Source organism: Halichondria panicea, chromosome 10 (assembly GCF_963675165.1).
Source record: "Halichondria panicea chromosome 10, odHalPani1.1, whole genome shotgun sequence".
Lineage (NCBI taxonomy): Eukaryota > Metazoa > Porifera > Demospongiae > Suberitida > Halichondriidae > Halichondria > Halichondria panicea.
Window position 1 is genome coordinate 2176741 of NC_087386.1, and position 16835 is coordinate 2193575.

General features: G+C 43.1%; 2 protein-coding genes, 1 long non-coding RNA gene and 4 other non-coding genes across 7 annotated transcripts; 5 read left to right on the plus strand and 2 right to left on the minus strand.

The window, feature by feature from the left end:
* Positions 1-13: 13 nt before the first annotated feature.
* Positions 14-7245, plus strand: LOC135343396 (anaphase-promoting complex subunit 2-like). Its single transcript, XM_064540398.1, has 20 exons — positions 14-157; positions 219-286; positions 577-695; positions 927-1042; positions 1195-1328; positions 1574-1685; positions 1976-2048; positions 2253-2448; positions 2673-2807; positions 3113-3218; positions 3483-3522; positions 3577-3682; positions 4043-4180; positions 4285-4394; positions 5882-5966; positions 6016-6100; positions 6278-6442; positions 6493-6557; positions 6640-6759; positions 7027-7245. Exons 1-20 carry the CDS (start codon positions 25-27, stop codon positions 7105-7107), a joined length of 2187 nt encoding a protein of 728 aa, XP_064396468.1. The 5' UTR covers positions 14-24; the 3' UTR covers positions 7108-7245.
* Positions 4443-4515, plus strand: Trnak-cuu (transfer RNA lysine (anticodon CUU)). Its single transcript has one exon. It is a non-coding gene; the product is annotated as a tRNA-Lys (tRNA).
* Positions 4662-4734, plus strand: Trnak-cuu (transfer RNA lysine (anticodon CUU)). The gene has a single exon. It is a non-coding gene; the product is annotated as a tRNA-Lys (tRNA).
* Positions 5100-5172, plus strand: Trnak-cuu (transfer RNA lysine (anticodon CUU)). The gene has a single exon. It is a non-coding gene; the product is annotated as a tRNA-Lys (tRNA).
* Trnak-cuu (transfer RNA lysine (anticodon CUU)) lies at positions 6146-6218 on the minus strand. Its single transcript has one exon. It is a non-coding gene; the product is annotated as a tRNA-Lys (tRNA).
* A 210-nt stretch (positions 7246-7455) lies between the features above and the next one.
* Positions 7456-8318, minus strand: LOC135343398 (uncharacterized). Its single transcript, XR_010397150.1, has 2 exons — positions 8154-8318; positions 7456-7812 (listed from the first exon to the last, which is right to left on the minus strand). It is a non-coding gene; the product is annotated as an uncharacterized LOC135343398 (long non-coding RNA).
* A 29-nt stretch (positions 8319-8347) lies between these two features.
* LOC135342175 (dynein axonemal assembly factor 5-like) lies at positions 8348-16820 on the plus strand. Its single transcript, XM_064538852.1, has 19 exons — positions 8348-8485; positions 8571-8785; positions 9043-9277; positions 9486-9620; positions 9849-9997; positions 12910-13006; positions 13204-13291; positions 13681-13793; positions 13893-14015; positions 14180-14398; positions 14637-14927; positions 15070-15227; positions 15412-15543; positions 15648-15759; positions 15945-16041; positions 16095-16197; positions 16368-16470; positions 16530-16627; positions 16711-16820. The coding sequence occupies exons 1-19, from the start codon at positions 8450-8452 to the stop codon at positions 16751-16753; spliced, it is 2547 nt and encodes an 848-aa protein (XP_064394922.1). The 5' UTR covers positions 8348-8449; the 3' UTR covers positions 16754-16820.
* Positions 16821-16835: the final 15 nt, after the last annotated feature.

Sequence of the window (16835 nt, forward strand, 5' to 3'; positions counted from 1 at the left end):
AATTTTATTATGGTCTTCATAATTATGCTACATGTGAAACGACCATTACCTAAAACTTGTACCAGTAGGGAGATGGAGATATCTCGCACTCATCAAGTGCTCAGTGCAGTATGCAGTCAGCCTACAAGCAATGAGACAGTGATAGAGCTACTGCAAGGTATGTGTAGTCTTATAAAAGCTGCCACTCATTCACATAAGCACTGTCATAACTATTACAGAGCATTTTAGAATCAGACTCTGCAGTGAGGTACTCCCATCAGTGTGGAAGAAAATAGCAGATCATAAGGTAAGTATTGACTACACGCATCCACTCATAAAATACGAACATTTGCATCTGTTAATAATTAATAATTTATTAAGAGACTAGCATTTTAATATGATAATGTATTAATCATTGTCTTTTTATAATACAATTATTAGTTGTAGTATTTGATCCATTGTCCGTTCTCCCTAGTCCAGCCATGAACTATACGAGAGCGGCAACCAGGCAATCATAATTATATTGACCGTACAGATATATGTACCTATCAATGAATCATGTAATGATTATACATATCAAAGCTCTAACTGCCACAGGAGCCTGAGAGTTGTGTGGAGCAGTTCCATTGTGCACTGTGTGAGCTGCAGACTGCCTGGGATGAGTTGTTAGCCACTACACCTGGAGTGAGGGAGGCCCACTCAGAGCAGAGAGCAAGGTAGGGCTGTCATGCATGCAGCACGGTTGACTGGGTTGACTGGGATTAGCCGTGCCATTATATTCAAGCAGGAATAACTCTAACTTGTCCATAAATGATATATATATATATATATATATATATATATGGATATAATAGACCAGCTCTAGTCTAATAGTTAGTTTAGTGGAATAATATAATATGTACACAGTGGTATTAGTAGTCCTGTATCTATACCTCATCGTTCTACAGTCTGATGAGAGTACTGCACACTTCCCTGGCCATCACTCACCCTCCCTCCCTGCACACAGCTGTAGTCAACGTCTGTCAGCATTCTATCAGGACATGGAACAAGAGATGCAATGATGGTACACACACACACACGCACGCACGCACGCACACACACACACACACACACACACAATTCTTTGCTTTTAATTTGTACAATGTCATAATCGGTGTACTTATGTTAATACTTATTAACATAAATACACCAATTATGACATTGAAATCTCCACAGCCGATGTTTCCATGGATACAGACAGCCCTGATGATTTCTGGTCCCAGTTCACACTCCTAGTGTCAGTGATGAGGGCGTTGGGAGTCGTGTCATTCTTCATGGAGCATTCCGTGGGGAGTGTGGTTAGGAAAGAGGTGGGTGGAGAAAGTCAAATTTATTTTGATTTTACGAGTTAATGTTTCCAAGTATGTTTTGAGTCGGTTCCTCGTCGTTGGAATATCTGATTGTGGCTTCAAGGAATCAGGGGAATTGATAGACTTTCTACCCCTTTTCCTGTAAATGCTAGAGTATTATGCTCTCATGACTGTAGTATAATACAGTTGTCATGTTGGTGCACTGTGTGTTATGAATATTGTATGGTTTGACTGCCCCCCCTCAGGTGGTGGGTGTGGTTAAGGAGGAGTGTTCGGGGGAGTTTGAGAGCCCACTGATAGAGGAACTAGTCACTTCAGTGCAGGAGAGGATCACTAACTGGGTCGCTCAGATCTATGGTGAGGGGGAGGGTGGGTTGTGATTGTGGATAGTAGATTTGAGTGATTAAGTGCCTATAGTAACGTTTTAGTAGCTTCCATTTTGGGACCAACAGAACTAAAGTTATGGCTGTTCAAAGATGCGCTATAGGTCCGCTTTATTCTAGAATTAGGCTCTGTAACTAGAGTTTTGAGGGTCCAAATTCAACAATTTTCTGAGAATGAGCCTGTTTAAATGTAGGTTTGTAAATACTGTATGACTATGAAAATGGCTAGTGGCTGATAGAGTGTGTGCTTGTGTTCTCCTGCAGGAGGGGAAGAGGACAAGACGTACTGGATGCCTCACGTTGAGTACCTCACCTACAAGAGTTTCGGAGAACTGAGGTACAAACAAGTAGCTGTGCGTATGCGTGTGTGTGCGTGTGCGTGTGTGCGTGTGTGTGTGTGTGTGTGTGTGTGTGTGTGTGTGTGTGTGTGTGTGTGTGCGCGTGCATGTGTGCGCGTGTGGTGCGTGCGTGCATGTGTGCGTGTGTGTACTATACTGGACTGTACGGAGTCATGAGTGTTTCAATTTGTTCTTTTCTCCAGGATCAGTGAACTGTTTGACATTCTAGTGGACTTTCCAGACTCTGAGGCTGCACTACACGACCTCAGGGCATGTCTGGGCAAAGTCAACCTCAGGACCAACCTCATAGCCAGCCTCAAGACAGCGTTTGAGCAACGGCTACTGCACCCTGGAGTTGACACTGCTGACATCATCACTCAGTATGTGTCCGCTATCAAGGTACTTGCACATTAATTCTTATGTTAATTATCAATAATATCTCAACGGTCATTTTGGTACCCTAAATTAGATGCTTATTATTGGAATCATCATTAGAAAGAGCTACAGAAAATATTTTGTAAGTCAGCTAGTTAGGAACATCAGAAAGCCTTAATTTTTATGGCATATCAATCATACTTTTGCCTAACGTATGTACTCTGGCCCTTTGTACTCTGACCTCTCAGGGTCTGCGTATCCTAGACCCGAGTGGTGTGGTGTTGGAGCAGGTGTGTGACCCAGTGAGGAGGTATCTGCGTACGAGGGAGAACACTGTACGCACCATCGTGGCTAGTCTCATTGACGACAGTGAGATTGCCGATGTAAGATTGACTCATTTGTCACACACACACAACCACAATTTTTGTACGTAACGACCTATTAGCTTGTACTTGGTACATTATAGGCTCCATTGAGGGCTCACATCGTAATAATTATTGCTGTATGTATTTAATATTGCATTTTTAAGATGTGTGTATATATAGGAGGTCACTAAATGTGTGGTATCTGTTGTACGTGTAGTTTCACTGTTGTATGGCTTTTGTAGACACATACCCTCCAAACTCTACATATGGCTTTCATTGTATTGTTGTCATGGAGGACTTGATTACTTTGTTTAACCCCTCAGGAGCTGGTGGTGGGTGAGCCGGTACTGGTGGACCTGAACGAGGAGAGTGACGGGGAAGAGGGAGACTACGAGTCATGGCAACCTGATCCCATTGATGCTGACCCCAGTACGGCACGCCATACTAATACTGTGTATTTAGTACATTGTCCATCCATCAGACAGTGTGGCACGCCAGACTAGTGTACTAGCTAATACTGCGTATTTAGTACATAGTATACCCATCAGACAGACCACTAGTGTGGCACGCCAGACTAGTGTCTACATTATAATCAGTATGCATAGGACTAATTTCAATTAATATACTGTCCATGCATTCTCTGTACTATGCATTCAGTAAAGCTTACTATTCTATGATATATATTCTGTATAGCTAAGACCTCAAGAAGCAGGCAGACTTCAGACATTATCAGGTGAGTATATCATTAATGTGCTAGCTCAGACATTGTACCCCCCCCCCCCTTTAGTTTGCTGGTGAACATCTACGGGAGTCGTGAGATGTTTGTTAACGAGTATCGTAACCTCCTAGCAGACAGGCTCCTGCAGAACACCGGCTACAACACATCTAGAGAGGTGAGTGCATGGTGATGCATGGTGATGCATGGGGATGTGGACCAGACTTTTCAAGTTGTGTTCTATTTTCATTCCTCAATTGCAATTCAACATACTTTGCCTTGTTTATAATCAAACATGTGGTGAGCTAGGCCTAATAAGAGGTGGTTGGTACCGATAATATGATCTGCTGTGTCTATAGGCGAGGGCTCACGCTATAATGTTGGTAACCTTAAAAGCTTAAGCTAGATGTATCATAAAAATCCTTCTCGTACATCCTTCCCGTACATACAATTGGATTTCAATCTGGTGCTTGCATGCTTGTACATGTGTACTTTTCTTGTTCTTTGTTTCCACTGATCCGTACTGTACATATGTTAGGTACGCAATCTAGAGTTGCTGAAGCTGCGCTTTGGAGAGTCTAACCTCCACTTCTGTGAGGTGATGGTCAAGGACATTGCAGACTCTAAGAGGATCAATGCGTACGTCCACACAAAGTTACAAAAAGAAAAAGAAGGGGTGAGGGGTGAGGGGTGAGAAAATGGTGTGTGGCTAATCACTAATGCATTGTAGAGTGTGTGCCTCAGCTCTGTTGATTAACGTCTTTTTTCTCTCTGCTATAGCAAGAAGCTGAAGCTGTCAGTGGTTCTGAGTTCAATGCTTTCATCCTCTCCCATGTGTTCTGGCCCACTTTCAGAGAGGAAAAGCTCAAAATTCCTGACTTTGCACAAAAGTAATGAGGTGTATGAAAAACTCATAGATAACGTTAGCTCACAGCCAAGCCCAATTAGCTCAGTCGGTAGAGCATCAGACTCTTAATCTGAGGGTCGTGGGTTCGAGCCCCACATTGGGTGAATTTTTTTGCACTTTAAATAGGCAACTGTCCATCATGTGAACATCTTTTTCCATATCAAACATTTTGGAAACTTAGAACGATTTGAACGATGTGTGTACTGTTATCAAAAATTCACAGATAATGTTATATTAATCTGTCAGGCAAGCCCAATTAGCTCAGTCGGTAGAGCATCAGACTCTTAATCTGAGGGTCGTGGGTTCGAGCCCCACATTGGGTGAATTTTTTTTGCACTTTAAACAGGCAACAAAATGTTTTGATACTGGCGAAGATGTAATACATGAACGTAACATATTTTCCATTATTAATAAATCCGAGTACTGTAGTCTGTTACCGTATTACTAGAATATTTTGCGGGTGTAAAACCTTTGCGAATGAGTCAAATCAGCAGAACATTTGACCCTTTGCGATCTAACTATTGCGTTCTGGCAAGGATCGTGTGTATTTACTAGTAATAATTTAGGTTTTGCGGATTTTATTGTTGCGAATTGAACAACCATCGCAAATGTTTGATGCTCGCAAAACATTCTAGTAATACAGTATCTAAAATTCCACAGATGATGTTTATTGTAAGGTGTCAGGCAAGCCCAATTAGCTCAGTCGGTAGAGCATCAGACTCTTAATCTGAGGGTCGTGGGTTCGAGCCCCACATTGGGTGAATTTTTTTTATTTATTTTATCGTAGAACTGCGCTCATGCAGCAGTTATGGGGTAAATAACAGAGCTCTATACGCGAATATGCCTATAATGCAGTCATTTTTGGGCCCCACCACCCAGCTCTTGATGTCTCTGTGACAGCTAGAAAGTGAGCGAACTAGGCAAGCAGGCGACCCCCTAACTAGATCTATCATGCTATATTATCAGTTACGTACAGTTAAATATACAACATTTGTAACCATAATTGACCAGGAACAAGAACAAAAAGGGTAAATCCACCTCGTCTAAGTCTCCATTCTCTCAGCATGATTAGACATTGTAACAGCTTGCCCAAAGAGTCCTTCCAGATGTATCTCCAGTTATATAAACTATAGCTCATAGATAAACAAAGTTAGCTGAATCAATTCTAAAATTTTATCACATAATTGGAAAGCGCTTCAATTCGAGTATAAAAAACCTGCAGTTGAGCACGCGCTTACAATAAAGATACGCTAAGCAACACTAATTAATAATCCAGTAGTAAATGCTTTTATGTTTTTCTGAGAAATGATGTGTTTCTAGTGATCCAACATTTTGTCGGGGCTAGGATAATTTTTCGGCCTTGGTATTAAGAGGAGCACATGACATCTGGTATTACTATTTTCATAATGTGCATGTAGATGTACATAATGGCTTATATCCAGTGAATGATTGAAGTGTGAATGTATGCAGGCAGCTGGAGAAGTACTGTGAGCTGTACAAAGGCCTCAAGGGCATGAGAACATTGGAGTGGAAATCACACCTTGGTCTTGTCGACGTAAGAATTAATGTATGTTAAAAAAATCATTAAATTTTTGTATTTGCAGGTTGAGCTTCAGCTAGAAGACAGGGAGCTATCCTTGTGTGTATCTCCTTTCAGGGCATCTATTATCTACAGATTTGGAGAAAAAAGTGAGTGAGAAGTTTATGTCCTACACAGAGAGAAAACAAAAAATTCACCCAATGTGGGGCTCGAACCCACGACCCTCAGATTAAGAGTCTGATGCTCTACCGACTGAGCTAATTGGGCTCGCTTGGTACCGTAATTATTAACATTATTTATGAGTGTATCGTTTTTTTCTCTCCCAGGCAAATGGACAGTTGATGCTCTTAGCATTGTCCTAGAGGCCCAGCCAAGTGCTGTAAGGAGACATCTCGGCTTCTGGGTGAGCCAAGGAGTGCTTAGGGAGAAGCCAACTGACACGTTCATTGTCATAGAGCGGCAGCAAAAAGGAACAGCTACAAGCAGTCGAGGTATGCAACATCTGTTTTTGTTGTTTTAGTAATAAATACGCACATTGTAGATATGGAAGATGATGATGAGTCAGCAACAGTGTCGGCTGAGGACCAGAGGGAGAACGAGTTCCAGGTACGGGTGGTGGTATATATACCCCCACATTCTACCCTCTTACCTCTATCTATACGTACTACCCCCGGCCCCGCACACACAGGTGTACTGGGCATACATTGTGGGCATGCTTAAGAGTCTTGGGAAAATGAACATTGACAAGATCCACTCTACTCTGAGGATGTTTGCCATGCAGGGAGACGGTAGTCAAGAGTGCTCACAGGTAACAACCATTACAGCAACTAGTTCTTGTATCTAACCTAGCCGGCCTATTTCCCTACTGCACAATGTAATCTCCCTTAGTGTAGTGATATAGCAAGTAGAGATTAGTATGTGTACACTGTATCATGTGAGTGTGCTGTGCGTATTCATGCACTCCTGGCATGCATGATAGAATTTATTATGTTTCGGGGCATAGCCGCAGGATGCATACGATAAAACTGTTCGTTAGCTATTCATTAGCATACGTGACGTGTTATTTTTGTTACAGACCCAGTTAAAGGTGTTCCTTGATCGCAAGGTGAAGGATCAGGAACTGTGTATGTCTGCTGGACTGTACCATCTACCATGACAGACTGACTACTACCACTCATTGAACATCATTGTTATTTACATTGTGTTGTGTGTGTATGATTGTTCCTGCTGCTCTCGTGACAATTCACTTCATTTTTCTCCTACGTAATGTACTCTGAAATAATTATGCAATTTCGATCGTTATCTATAACTGAGAAATAAAATGACTAGTACATGTACTGTTAAATTGTCGCAGCATGTTCATGAATGGTAGCCACTCGTAACTACTGAGTGTTAGCATCTGTCATCACAAGCTTGAGGCTCTTTGAAAACCCTCTTGATTACTGTACTTAAACACCATTGCACAGCTGTATACTGTAGTTATGTCGAGATCCCCTGTCAAACCTTCAATATAATTATTATACATGTAGGTCAATTAAAAATAGTAGCAAAAGTGCACAATTGATGCTAAAGCTACTGTACACAACTGTACACGGACAAAAACACAATCCACTGTTTTAAAACAAGGACACAAAATCTGCACAGTTTTTACAGAAACAGTTTGAGACAGTCTCTAGCTTGTTGCCCTTCGTCGTGCGATGAATCCAAGTAATGCACACACTCCAACCACTCCGAGCGCTATGAACAAGACTATTGCCAAACCATCTCCAACTCCAAAGTAGTAGGCAGCCACACTAGGGGGCTGGGCCAAGAAGACCACAAAGGCAACCAAGAGGGCAAGAAGTTGAGATACCTCCATTGTCTGTGTGTGTGTGTGAGGGGGGAGGTAGTGAGGATAGTGTTACATCTACATCTACATCAAAGTTGATATACCGTATAGCAGGTAATTTTCGTGGGGCAAAATATTCTTGGTTTTCGTGGTTTTAACACTGGACCCACCACGAATGGCTAAATATTGCTGTACCACGAATATTTTGACCCCCAAAAATTACCTGCTATACAGTATTAGGATTGCAACAGCACTATCTGCAAAAATACGAAGTTAAGGTTTTAGAAAGCTAGTTGATCAAAAAGTAGGCGTTGCCCTAATAAAGATCATTGAAAATCAGCTATTTCAGGGATATTTTACATGCAACAACTTACTGAGAGTTCTTTCTATGTAGTCTGAGTTTAAACAGGTCAACAGCAGTTGCTTTTGAGCTTCCAGAGAGAGGAGAACTTGAAGACGGCTTCAGTTATTGTGGTATAAAAAAAGCAGTCACATGCTTGATGCACGAGACAACAAGGGGGAGTTCCCCTTCTCTTTCTTTGTTTTTGTTGCCTCCACCGTAGTGACTCCACGTGGCCCGATAAGGGGGCGGGTCTGCAAGCATCGCTGATCAACCTCCTCTTCTGTCTTCTGTCTCCTGTCTCCATGCCATGCAAACTACTTCCAAGCCATGAATGAACCACAGAACATCTCAGAGATAACACAGGTATCTTTGTGGCTCTTGTATAAGTCAATAATAAGCATTTTCAGGGGTTAGAAGCATTTATACCAGTTTTTGTCACCTTACTCAGACTCTTCAGCGAGATGTGAATTGTCTTGGAGATGAGAACAGGAACACTCGTAAGCGTGCCCTAGAGCGATTAAAGAAGGAGACAATTGGCCGTAACCCTGGTTACGACCCCCCACAGCTTCAGGGTGTGTGTGGCTTCCTCATCAAGCCACTCTTGAGAGTATTCTCAGATCCTGTGGAGAAATGTCGCGAGTTGTCCATCTCCCTACTAGCTGAGTGAGTGTGTGGATGCATGGGTAGGAATGTGTGTGTGTGGATGTATAGGTGGGAATGTGTGTGTGTGTGGGGGGGAGGGGGACAAAATGTGTAAGTTTGGACATTTTTTAACGTTATGTGAGCACTATCAAATCAATGTTTTAAATGTAGTTGCCGAAATGCAAGGCTTAAGGTAAAGTTTGAGTATACTGTTCTCCCTGGTTGCATGTTTTGTAACCATGGCTACCTATGGTTAATTTGTTTACTCTCCATTGCAGTTTCTGTGCCCAGGTGGAGGACATGCCCACCATCCTGCCCCTCCTCTTACCAGTGGCAGTGGCCAGACTGGGCAGGCTGGAAATCACTGAGCCTTCAGAGGAGATACGCCTCTCTCTAGTGTCTCTGCTCTCGGCCATTGTGACACGCTGTGGAGTGGATATAGGACCCTACCTTAATGACATGGTGCTTATTCTACAGAGGACTATAGTGGACCCTTTCCCTGAAGTGAAGAAGGTAACAAAGAACGTCGTACGTGTACTTTAACCTCAGACAAGTGTTATCAGTAAATGTCCTTTTGCAATTAGTTTTTAGTCAGTAAAGTCTAGCCAGATCTCAATTCGTAGTGAATTCCTTCTCAACTGAAATAATTATTCTCTAATACTATTGGCCTATTATCAATAGGTGACTGACAACAGTAACCAGGTTACCCTCCCCTTTGCAGGAGAGTTGTCAGTGCACCTCCAGGCTAGCGGATGCCATTCCCGTCGCCTTCCACCAACAATCCGAGTCCCTCTCTAAACCTCTCTTCCAGTCCATGACTCATCAGCACTCTAAAGTCAGGCTGGCCTGCATCAAGGTGTGTGGTCACTATACGTACTTAGCAGGTTGGAACACACACTAAGGAAAAAGGAAATCTAGGGGCTACTCAACATTTACCTTAAGCCTTGCATTTCGGCAACTACAAGTATCTTCAATTGGAGTCTGGATCAACTAATTTCAAACGAAAACATGCATTTTGTAGCTCAAAGAGAGGTCTATCACATGACATGTTTAGCCATTTCATCCCTACCCCCATCTCATTCAGGCTCTTGGCTCAGTGATCCGCTATGGTACCCCCAATCCCCTTACGGACGCGCTCCCCCTCCTGGCACAGAGGGCATGTGACTCCACCCCCTCCGTACGCTCGTGTCTTGTTGATGTCGTTGGAAACTGGCTACTGGAACTACCTGACAGGTGAAGTAAAACTGGTACAAAACGTACGATTTACTGTGTATTGTCAATAATTATGTCAGAAAATTGAAATTTACCGGACACAGTAATTAGCATTGATTTCAATAGCCTTTTAATTAGCTCAGAAATTTAATTGCTTCAGTTCAGTTCATGGTTCTAGCTGTACACACTAATAGTCCACGAGGATTTGTTCGGGTGCTGTAGTTAAGGTGTTGGTTGGTATCTCGTATGGTCGAGGCTCTCCTCTGTCAGCCACCGAATAGTACGGCCCACCCCCCTCTTTGGTAACTCCGCCCATATCCATGTTCTCGTAATGCTCTATCCCTTCTTGCTGTACACTGAATAACGGGACCTCGTAATAATGAGGCTTGCTTGTCTCTACATGTATATCCATGGTAACAGTGTCTATAGGAGCCGGGGAGAGTTCTAGGTACTCTGGCATGTCTATTGCATCAGTAAAACCTTCCCGTGGGTGTTCATCAGATCTGTGTGTGTGAAGTAGAAGAGTTGTATAACTAGATAGATGGATAATTTGCTGGATATTTGACTTACTCTGTAGCCGCAGCTGTACTCTTGTATCTGTGGTGTACTATAGTCTGTGTTATACACACAGCCAGCACAACCAGCAGTGATATTGCTAGTAACACACACAGTACTACCAGAGCTAGCTCTGTGGGGGAGTTGCTGCTGGTTGCCATAGGGTTTGCTACAACTGAGCGTGCTGTAGTGCCTTCATTGGTAGCTGGGTAGTTAGTAGTAGTGTCCACAGCGGTTGTTGGTTCAGTAAACGGGGTGCTAATATTTGGATTAGGAATAATGGGGCCTGCAATGAGGATAAAGATGTGTATAATAATTGTAGTGATTCCTCTATTCATGTGCAGTGTTGGTTTAATTGTGTGCAATGTATACATATTCAATCAGGGATAAAGCTACAAAAACAAAAAAATTCAGGGGTAAGCTATACAAAGATAAAAGATGTGATTCTCTACCCTGTTTGATACATGCACTGGTTATATAGGCCCAGAGGAGTAGCTAGACTTCCAAGAAAGGGGTTTCTGGCCCAACACACTCATGATCAATAGTTTACCTACGCACTGCACAGCCACATCTCTACATGTATTGCACACTGTCAGTATAGAGTAGGGACACTCTATCAGTTTACTCTCTGACTCATCACACTGCACTCTGTTGAGATGAACTGGACCTGTTCCTCTGCCATAGATTATACCAGACAGTGCCGAAACAGTGTGACTACCACCTGTACGTGGAGCATAAGTGTGTATGCTTAATATACATACTATATAATTCTTGATCAGGCTATTAAAAAAACAACCTACAAATAATTATACGTTTACGCATGTACAGTTCTGGCTATAATTGTCTAAGTGTAGTGAATTTTGCTCATGGACTTGTTGCTTACTTGTATCAAGTCCCAGTTGCTTGCAGACGACAACGGCATCGCTAATCGACCAATCATCGTCCTGTACTGACCCCCACTGCCCGAGGAGACACACCTCCACACGACCAAACGTCTCCGAGTCTCCGCCCACCACACGAACGTCACCATCGTTACATAGTGCTGTATCAGGTCAAGAGATCAGTGTGATATACATTTAAATTTAGTTATCAGAGATTAAAATGACACATTCTATTCACATTTTATTATTGAAAGCTGTATGTAGTATTAGCAAGAGTTAAGTCTTGGTCAGTTTTACTCAAGGTGCTAATTTATGTTTCCTTACCAGGGTTACACGTAACAAAGGCAATTTGAGAGTTTGTGCAGGCCACAGTTCCTTTGTCAGCATGACAGTCCACTAACGTTTTCTCGAAGCCAGTGCAAAACACTGATCCCAAGAAATACGGTTGAGTTGACGTCATGGAGACACTTGCAGCTGTAGATTCTGAAAATTTACATTAAAATTTTTTTTCTGTTAGTTAGTGAATTGTCTTACCTTGATCTGCAAAGCCCAGTTGTCGACAGACTACATTGGCGTTTTCGTTGGCCCAGTTCTCTGTCTCTGCACAGACCACCCCCCACTCCAGTGGTGACTGACTGGTGGACTGATAGCACACCTCCACCACACCCTCTGTGTTGTGTTGAGACCCGCTCAATCGCAGTCCCCCCAGGTCCCTGTACACATCACTGCACTCACGAGCAATGCCTGCAGCAAGGAAATATTCAAACATACGTAGATACATACATTTTTTAATTATCAGGCTGTGTATTGCAATGTTAAACTGATCATAGAGCTGTCTTTAGCTTCTCACATCTTAATCCTGGCTGTTACAGTTACAGTATGTGTATGCATGTAGCTGTTCACTAGCCATGGCTAGTAGAGGGCTATCTATGCTCTAGCTATTATACTGCATGGTCATAGCTGGCTCTAGCTTCTCATATCTGAATATTGACTGTATAATACAGTATGTATATACTAGCTTCTCGTATCTCTGACAGTATGTAGCTGTACTCTAGCCCTAGATAGTAGAGGGCTATCTATGCTCTAGCTATTATCTATCCTGTACTGCCGTGCTGGCAAGGTAACGTACGTGCTGGTTGCTGATGAGAGTGGTGAACACAGAAGGTCACTGTCAGCAGGAGTAGTAGTAGTAGCTTCATCTTTGCTCAGTGACTCAATACACTATATCTAGCTACACTGCAGCCTAGGGCTTATAAAGAGAAGCCCTTGATGCAGCTGTGTCCAGTGTAGAGCTGTTGGGGGAATGATATTGCTGGTGGTGTGGATGGGGTCACACAAGTACATAAAGAGATGTGCTAACTATTTCACTGTATTATCACACCACTTGTAAAGTATAGAGAATGCACCAGTTCCTTCCCTATTTGGTGCTCCCACATTTTCTGCAATTTAGGTATCGAAGGTGTGTATATGATCTAATGATTGTTACCATGGCTACAGGTACTCGTACTTCCACAAGCTCCTCCCCCTTCTCCTCACTGCCCTCACGGACGAACTGCCGGAGATCAGGAGGAAAGCTAACGACATCTGGTACAAGGTGTGTGTGTGTGTGTGGAAGGGAGGGTAATAAAATAATGCTCTGTGTACGCAAGGCATAATGTAACGTTTCTTGTGTTGTGTGTACTGGTCCTATTTCGCATTCTAATTGGTGCATAATTAATTTTATATACATACTTCTCATGTAGTATACGCAAAAACTGAAGAATTCTGTGAATTTGTGTTCTGGTCCCACAGGTTGGCCGTCAGTACGAGGCTGAGAATGAGGAGGAACTGAAGGACAAGATAGACTTTGTGACGCAGAGGGAGCCATCGCCTCTCCTTGGTGAGTCTAGACAGTGAGGGAGTTAGGGGGCGGTGGTACAAAGCTGTCAGTGTAGTCCAAACCTTGTCTGTGCTGGAGTGTTGTGTTTTATGGCCTATTTATGTATTAATGTGATTGGACCAACGGAACTAAAGTAAGTTATGGCCGTTCAAGATGCTTTATTTAACGCTGGTCGGGAGCATTACCCAACAGTGAGGTTTATGGCCTTTGTTTTGCTTAAAATCGATGGATTTTGAGTAGTCTCAGATTTATAAATTTATGATCTAGTGATAGACCTCTTTTTAAGCTACATAATGCATATTTATAACTAAAGTTATGCCCAGCCGAAAAAACCCTCATTTTATGCGAAGTAACGGTCTTCATATTAATTTGTTGATCAATGCATTCAGAGTTTGGTCGTCCCAACCTTGGTTGTCGAGTGCTCGTCTACCGAAACTTCTCTAAGATTCTACCAGCTCTCCTCAAGGACATGACGGACTGGACCACCAACAGTAGAATCAAGGTAAGTGGGTGGGGCATAGGATACAGGGTATGAGGGTGGGCTTTAATTTGAGCGTTTACCAACACTCTGTAATCATACTGCATGCTTTCTCCTGTGCAGTCGTCGCAGCTGCTGTTTGTGTTGCTAGGTCACCTGGAGGAGCACACCACCCACCACATCCAGTCAGTCCTCAGTGGACTGTACAGGGCCTGTCAGGATGATGAGCGCACTGTACTAGAACAGGTACATACAAAAGCTCTTAGTAGTTAAATCTTAAAGTTAAATTTTAGCCTATTATTGTTTTCTCCACAATAGCAATACAATACAACAATTCCATTTGGTAATCCCTCCCACCCCCACTCCCACACACCCACCCATACACACATCACCCACCCCCACACACACAGGCTACCAAGTGTGCTGAGGTGATTGGTTGCTACGTCTCCCCCGAGGTGTGGTGTAAGCTAGTACCCCCGGCAGTGAGGACCAGTGCAGGTTGCCGAGTCAGCGGAACTGACCAGGCCAGTACAGTACCTGTTGGTCCTGTACAGTGCACCAGCTGTCTGCACGTCCTCGTTGCACTAATGAAGGGGGCAAAGGTCGAGGTCATTCAGCCGTATCTTGAGGTGACTAAATAGAGCTATGTACATACATGTAACTTGTATACATTAATTCCATAGAAGTTATCGCCTATTATTTTAACGCTGGATCCCCTTCATTTTGAAAGTAGAATTGGCTCTGTATAACCAGAGTTCTGATGGTCTAAATTCGATGATTTTCTGAAAACTTATTCAGTTGGTATGCTCATATCCCAAGTTTGAGAAGGGCCATAATTTCTGTAATTACGTGTACTCTTCTCTCCAGGTGATTGTGGACTGTCTCAGTGAACCTGAGGTGGGGCAGACAGAGCACACCCCCCTCTTACGAGAGCTCCTACTAGCAGTGGGTGTGGTCACAGAGGCGGCTATTGTACTGACTCGAGATTTGTCCTTCAAATTGTTCACTGTTACGCTACGAGCTGAGGCGTCCAATCAGGCGTCAGCACTTCGGGGCGAGATAGATAGAATCCTTGCTCTCCTCACTTCCAGACAAGGTCACGCCTCCACACAGGGCCTCTATCAGGACCACACCCACCAGATACTCCAGCAGCTTGCGGTATGTTGCTGCATGCATACACTTTCAGTTGTTTGTGCACATGTATATACATACATGTATGTAGCTTTGCTTGTGCGCCTGAATTAACATTTTTGTACTAACAGCATGTGGTGTATGTATCATCATGCTTCCTCTTGAACAGGAGGGTTACACTGGATGGAGTGTCCACTCTCCTAACTGTACTCTGTTCAGTGCTCTGTTGTCAGGGGCAGGGCCGGTGTTGGGTGGTCTACTAGGGGAGGTCCTACCTATCCTCACTTCCTGTCTCAGACCAGATGCTGACCCAGAGATGAGACTACAGTGAGTCAGTATATAATAAGAGGACCTAACTATTATACGTAGGGCATGAAATATTTGTTGTCAAATTTATGACAAATCTAAGTATAGTATAGCAATTTTAAGCACTGATATACGTGAATGGTCTGAATTTTTGCTTTTTGCCTAAAACTGACCATTTCTTACCCATCCCTCACACTTTGTGCAGTTTCATCACACTGCTTATCCGACTGTTGATGGAGGCTTCCTCTTCCATGAACTCGCAAGACCAGTTTAACCAGTTTGCCAGTGCCGTGGTAACTGATATCATTATCCCAAACTGTGTGTGGAAGGGTGGAAGGTGGGTGGTTGATGGTGACCAATTTTTTGTTAATGTACACGCTCTGTACTGCAGTATTTGTTTATTCAGACGGACCCCCCTCCCCCACACACACACTCACACAGGACAGCTGCAGCCATCAGGACGGCAGCCATGACCTCGCTACAAGCTCTGCTACAGTCCAACCTCTTGGCCAGAGAGCAGCTAGACTCATTCATGTCACAGCTCATGCCCAAGGTTAGTTAGCGTACACATCACATGTACATGTAATATTGAGTTAGTTACATATAATTATACATTGCATACAGTGAAGCCTTCTAGCCATAGAAAATCTGGAAAATGTGGCCATTTTGATGGTGTTTTAATATGGAAGATGTGGCTATTTTGATGGTGTTTGGGGAGTACTGGATATTTTATTTCAGGTTATCTCATGTTTGGATGATGACAACCGCTCCACTCGTCTGGTGACTAGTCAAGTGTTGCAGCTGCTCCTCCTAACGAACCCACCCTCCATTACAGGTATGTACTTTATAATGACCTCTCTGAATAATAATTATCATGTTTGTGCGTAGTTAATGTGCTCCACACGCTGTACTCTGACCTCTTGAAACGGCTGGACGACAGTAGTGATGAGATAAGACTCTCTATCACACACACCTTGATCGCATTCATTCGGTGAGCTACATTCTATAAAGGAAGCAAATTTGTGTATGTTGAAGTGAGACTAAAAGGAAAAATATCCACCACCTGATAATGCACGGCACATCACTGAGTGTCATAATTATACACACATAATGTATAGTACCATGGACATGCAAGCACTACACGTTGCTTCTGCCCTGCAGTGCATTCCCTGAGGGCTATGATAGCACTCTATACAGAGCTCATCTGGAGGAGCTATACAAAGGCCTCCTGATTCACCTTGACGACCCCTCACCACAGATACAGGTGACGCACACACACTCATTACCGTGTGTGGTGTTGATGCATTCTCTGTTGCTATGTAGGAGGCTATATTCAATGTACTAAAAGAAGCGGCACGGCTGGACCACCCCCTGCTGACTCAGCAGTTGCAAGAAGTCAAGCATAAGCACAGAAGCAGCAGGTCAATTATTTAACTTTGTGTTTTCTACGTACATACATATATATTTCTTATGATAATTATTCATAATTAATTTGTCTCTGCAGCTACTGCGAGCTGCTCCTTCAATTCCTCAGCTCCTCCCACTGAACTATATGATGTAGGACTACATTTTATCACTGCTATAATTATATGATATATATTTATTATGACTGCGTATTATAATATGTAA